This window comes from Diabrotica undecimpunctata, chromosome 6, assembly GCF_040954645.1.
Source record: "Diabrotica undecimpunctata isolate CICGRU chromosome 6, icDiaUnde3, whole genome shotgun sequence".
NCBI classification, from domain to species: Eukaryota; Metazoa; Arthropoda; class Insecta; order Coleoptera; family Chrysomelidae; genus Diabrotica; species Diabrotica undecimpunctata.
This window is the reverse complement of record NC_092808.1, coordinates 137,657,231-137,662,983: the sequence shown is the minus strand read 5'-3', so window position 1 is coordinate 137,662,983 and position 5,753 is coordinate 137,657,231. Positions and strand designations below refer to the sequence as shown.

The window sequence follows — 5,753 nt, the reverse complement described above, 5'->3', positions numbered from 1 at the left end:
TAAATACTGCAGCATTTTCTTTAGAACCAATGATGCTATTATATATATGTAATATATTTCAAGCAAAAAAAAATCTTTATTTCAGTTCATTGCGGTGGCGATCTGTTACTTATATGTCACTTGAGTCTTCTTGTTCTTGTAACCTTAAGTGACATGATGTGCACACTAGGGTTGTATGCTTGCCACAAATATGTGGTTTTCCAAATGGTTTTGGTCATGATGTGTAACATAAAGCACAGCGACGACGCTCTGTTTGAGCTACATCTTCTGCAGTCACTAGTTCAGCTTCTTCATCGTGCTCTTCCGTTGGTCTAAATCTGATAAGCGCTTCAGAAAGAGAACGTGGTATTCCTTGTGCCATAAGACTTCTTTTTGTAATTGTGGTAAGGTTAACTCATGGTCCAGTTTCATAAGAAAAAGGCGACGCCGTATATTCTCCTGTCCATTTTCGATTGAAATCACTTGAGCATTAATGCCTGCAACGTTCAGCATGGAAAAAAAGACGACCATGGGCCAACGACTTGTGTTTCTAGCAAGATTGTAGGAAGCGCAAAGCTTATCGACAACGTCGACACCTGACTTGGTTTTATTATAATGTGTGATTATGTCCGGTTTCGTAGCTTGTCTTGACGTCTGATCTATGAAATCATCGTAATGCTGAGAAGATATAACAAGAATATTTTGATACTTTTTTGCTACGTAGGAAGCAATAGTGGAATGTTTTCCAAAACCAAACATAGTTGACTGTGGTGGTCGCCCTTTTACATTTGGCAGAAATACTGGCAGTTCCCTTTTATTTTTTTATTGTGCTAACATACGACAGTCTATTACTTTTTAATTCGGTAACAAGTTGCACATCTCTAATCCAATTATCTGCCATTATATTGCGCCCTGTTCTATAAATAGGTTTTACCAATCTTCTAACGACATCAGATAGTTTATTACTTTGTTTACAGGGTCCCTGGGGTTGCTTTCTAGCATGTATTTCTAGGCTTTAACTATAAAAAGTAACTGCATCACCCATAGCATAAATTTTTACTCCGTATTTGGATGGCTTTGAAGGGATATATTGTTTGAACCTGCAACGTCCCCTAAAAGCTTTCAGTTCTTCGTCAATAGTCGCACACTGTCCTATTGAATAGCTATGTTTACAATTATGAACAACATCGTCGAAGAGTTCACGAGTCTGCGCAATGTTGTCAACAGCTTTCCATTCAGGTCTGGTGATGCGGTCATCGAAACGCAGGCATCTCATAAGAAACTTAAAACCTTTTTAGACTTAAAACCAGTCGAAATATTTCCACGCCGTATCCATCTCTACATCAGAGATCCTCTAACATCGTTTTGTTGACGTGCAAAGTTCCTGCTAGATATACAAGGCCTATGAAGGCCTTGAGTTCTGTCATGTCCGTGTCAGTTGCATCAAGTTGTCGGTCATAGCGATCCCTAACTTCAAGATGAATGTACTGGTATGTGAACTTGACTATTGTTTGTAGCATGTATCAGAAAATATCTGACTCCAACATTCTATATGTAACTTAGTCGTGCTTCATGTATTACTCGTGGAAGACGTGCAACCAGGTTAGGTGGCTCAGTGCGTTGCTTCTTCGCGCACGGGGTTTTTATCCATCTAGTGGTTTTATCTTTTCCAACGTAAAATAAATTGTCATATAAATCTGGTTCTTCCTTTGTCTTCTTCTTTAGTATCAGAATCACCAACTCTTTCATCCGTTGGCTGATCTTCCGCATCTGTGTAAAGTTCATCCTCAAAATCTTTCACTTGGTTGGGGACATCTTTATTTTCGTCCTCCTCTAACATAAATTTTCGAAGATATTAAGAAGATTATTTTAATAAGTTATTTATTTAATTGTATGTATTTATACCTATATTATTTATTTCGAAGATTAACATTATTTCTTGAGATATACTTCCAATCGGAAATAAAGATCAAATTCTGATTTTTCTCTTAATTTAGCTTTAACTCATTTTGTAAACTAAATATAAACAAATTGAAAGAAGAAAAGTATTACAGTAGAAGCGCCTAAAAAAAGAGGATTCAAACCTAAATAAACTGACACGTCCAATAATCCGGCACCCTTTCAGGGGATTTAACATAAGTAAAAAGAGTTAAATTCTTGATTTGAAAGAACCCCAGAAACAGCAAATTATGACGGATGAGGAAATATGTGAAGTATTAACGAAATAAACCATCTTATTTGTTTAAACAATTTTTTTTTTAAATTTTTCTATTTTTTTTAGTAATGTTTGAGATAATCTTTATTGTAAAACATAAACATTTCTGATTAATATACATTTCTTTAATAAACTTTGTAAATAATTTATTTTTAATATTGTATTTTATAATAAGTATTGCTTTGAAATTAAATAATTTCAAATAAACTAGGTTTTACTTCTTGCTAAACGGGCGGGTGGCTTTTTTCGAGAAAGATCAATTTTATTCCCATATGCTGAAACTTATACTAAATACTTATAATGAAATCCCATACTAAATTAATTCGTTTTTGTTTAAAGATGCGGCTATTGTTTAATTTTCAATTGCCTACATGTAACTATTTTAAAAATAGCATTTTATTAGTCAATAAATCTTGGTAGACCTATCTTTTTTATTCATTGTGTAAATATATGTGAAAACAATTAAATAATTTAGTTTAATCTTAAGTATAGCTTAACTATGACACTTTAAAAAAGAGTAAAAATAAATAAATTCATTTTTTGTACTACCTATATACTAGTAACAAATGGACTTACAAGGAAACCTAAATCTTCGCGTTTGACCTGGCAGAGATTACCTAATCTAAGAGTTTTACTTTTCAATGTTATGTTCAAACTTTCTCCTGTTTTTTTCATCGCTTAATCGACAGCACGAGTTTCGGTTCCTTGTAGAACATTCATTCATTATTTTCGATAAAACGACTTGATGATAATGAACCTAATGGTCACGGTTCTCCTTTATGATGCAATGTTAGTTTTTTATACAAAATTGTTTATGCTGAAAAAAGTTCAAATAAATATTTAGCACAGTATAGTTTAAGAAAATAAAATTATTTGTTATTTATCTTCTATCTAAGTTTTAAACATAATCAAAATTCTCCTTAATAATAATGGTAATATTGTCTCTTAAAGTTTAACGAAGTGGAGTACGTACAGTTGTAATTGCAACTTCTAGAAACTCAATTGCGCAGAAATAATAGCATTGTGTGTATGAACAAGCAAAGTTTACTAGTTAGGAAATTTAATAACCCTGTTGAAAATTGTCAAAACGTTAAAAGTAAATATTAGGGTTCGAATAACATTGCATTTAAAATTGATAAAATATGCACGCTTTATTACTATGAAAAAAATGTCGGTGAAATGCAATTCGGATTCCGCATATTGTTCTGAAGCTATTTTCTTGTGGCATTTTAAATTAATTACTATTTAAATGGGAATAAGCCACAATTAAAGGTTAAAATACGTTTATTGATACCCTAAAATCTGTCAGATCTCTAAGAGTCAATACTTGCTGTTGTTAACTAGCTTATTAGTAATAATATTCCTTTTAACAAACGGAAATAATAAGTAATCATAGTAACAAATTTTCTAGTACTGTGCATTACCTAGATCTAGATTACTGAAAAATAAACCTAGAACATTAATACACTATTTGCTTGAAGAAACCAATTTACCGTTGCTCTGGTAGATTATGGGCGGGGTCGTTCATAGAGGTGAGAAACACATAAAAGAAAGAATATATAAAAAACAACAAAAAAGAAACTGGTAAGAGAATAACACATTACAAAAAAAGGGCGCCACTGTTTTTAAACAGATATTCATTAATTTACTAATGTTTGTATTTTGAGAACGATTTCCGAAGTGGAAATTGAAACGTCAATAAAGGTATTTTAACCTTTAATTGTGGCTTATTCCCATTTAAATAGTAATCGGATTCCGCAATTCCATAGGTACACGTGAAGCACTTTTCACCTTACAAGTCCTACTTCAGAGATGCCGCGATGTCAGTTGTGATGTCTATATTTGTTTTATTGACTACGCCAAGGCATTTGACCGTTGTTAGCACCAGAAGATGGTCACCGCACTACAAAGAGTGGGATTGGATGAGAAGGACATTCGGATCATCATGAATTTATACTGGAACCAGCGTGCTCAAGTCAAGGTCGAAGACCAGCTGACCGTCCAAGTGAAAATCATGCGAGGAGTAAGACAAGGATGTGTGCTATCGCCGACTCTTTTCAATATATACTCTGAGGAGATTTTTAATGAAGCCCTCACAAACCTAGACATGGGAATCCGAGTGAAAGGTGAATACATAAATAATATCCGCTACGCCGATAACACTGTGTTACTAGCAACCAGCCTAAACGATCTGCAGGCCTTACTAGACCGAGTGCGAACTGTGAGCGTAACATACGGACTGAACCTCAATATTAAGAAAACTAAATTCATGGTTATCAGCCGTAAAAAATTTAGATTCCGGGGCACTAATGGCAGGTAGCGAAGAGATCCAGAGAGTCGACAGATTCACTTACCTCGGAACTACCCTCAACGTACAATGGGACTACGCTCAAGAGATTAGTGCCAGAATTGAAATGGCACGGTCTACATTTATTAAATTGAGATCCTTGCTGTGCTGCAGTGATCTCAGTTTGGGAACCAAGATGCGGATAGTGAGGTACTACGTTCTTCCAGTGTTACTATATGGAGTTGAAGCCTGGACACTGACGCAAGCCACTGAAAAACGAATCGAAGCCTTTGAGATGTGGATATATAGAAGGATACTAAAAATATCTTATGTGGACCATATCACCAACGTTGAGGTCCTACAGCGCATGACAAAAGAAAAAGAAGTGCTTAATTTAATTAAACAACGTAAGCTTGAGTACCTCGGCTACGTGATGCGGAACGAAGAAAAATATCGAATTCTTCAACTCGTTATGCAGGGTAAAGTATTTGGCAGAAGAGCACCGGGACGCCGTCGTATCTCGTGGTTGAAAAATCTCCGACAATGGTTTGGGATGACCTCAGCGGAGCTGTTTCGCAGAGCAGTCAACAACACTATGATAGCCTTGATGATCGCCAACATCCGGACCGGATAAGGCACTGAAGAAGAAGAAGAAGATTACTATGAAAATCTCACAACTACACATTGCTTTATAAATATATTGGTATATATAACCGGTGAAAAACCGGAGACCTTAAGAAAATAACAGTCTTGAGACAATGATATTAATGGTTCGACGCCTTCGCTAAAGTCATATTGGGGATTACATCTGCCATACCATGAAGTAACTCTGGTTGGAATGGTCGTTGGAGTGAGGAATTTGCTCGGAGATGATAAAAACCTGCATTATTTTGCACACATATTTAATTTGATGATTAAATTTAGTTTTTAGAAATGACCTAGAGGATATAAACAATGCGGTATTAAAAAATTTAGTTACCGAAGTTAGAACCATAGTTACTTTTTTTAGACGTAGCAACGTGTTTATGGAAAAACTTTTGGTACGATCCATACCAACTAGATGGAATTCCATCTTCTATATTATGCTCCAAAGGTTCGCACTAATATGCATGTCACATAGCTGCAGTATTGGCAGATCTCTTAATTCAAAAAGCACTGAGAATGATTTCTGGTGCAAACATAGAATTAATCAACGAAATTTTAAGCACTTTATTACCTTTCGATACGGTCACAAACGAGATCTCAGGTTCCTAGTATAATACTACTAGCCTT

The 5,753-nt window shown here is 35.0% G+C and overlaps 1 protein-coding gene across 1 annotated transcript; it reads right to left on the bottom strand.

Annotated features, from left to right (window-relative positions):
• Positions 1–276: 276 nt before the first annotated feature.
• LOC140444638 (uncharacterized) lies at positions 277–738 on the bottom strand. Its single transcript, XM_072536402.1, has one exon. It carries the CDS (start codon positions 736–738, stop codon positions 277–279), a length of 462 nt encoding a protein of 153 aa, XP_072392503.1.
• Between the last annotated feature and the right edge of the window lie 5,015 nt (positions 739–5,753).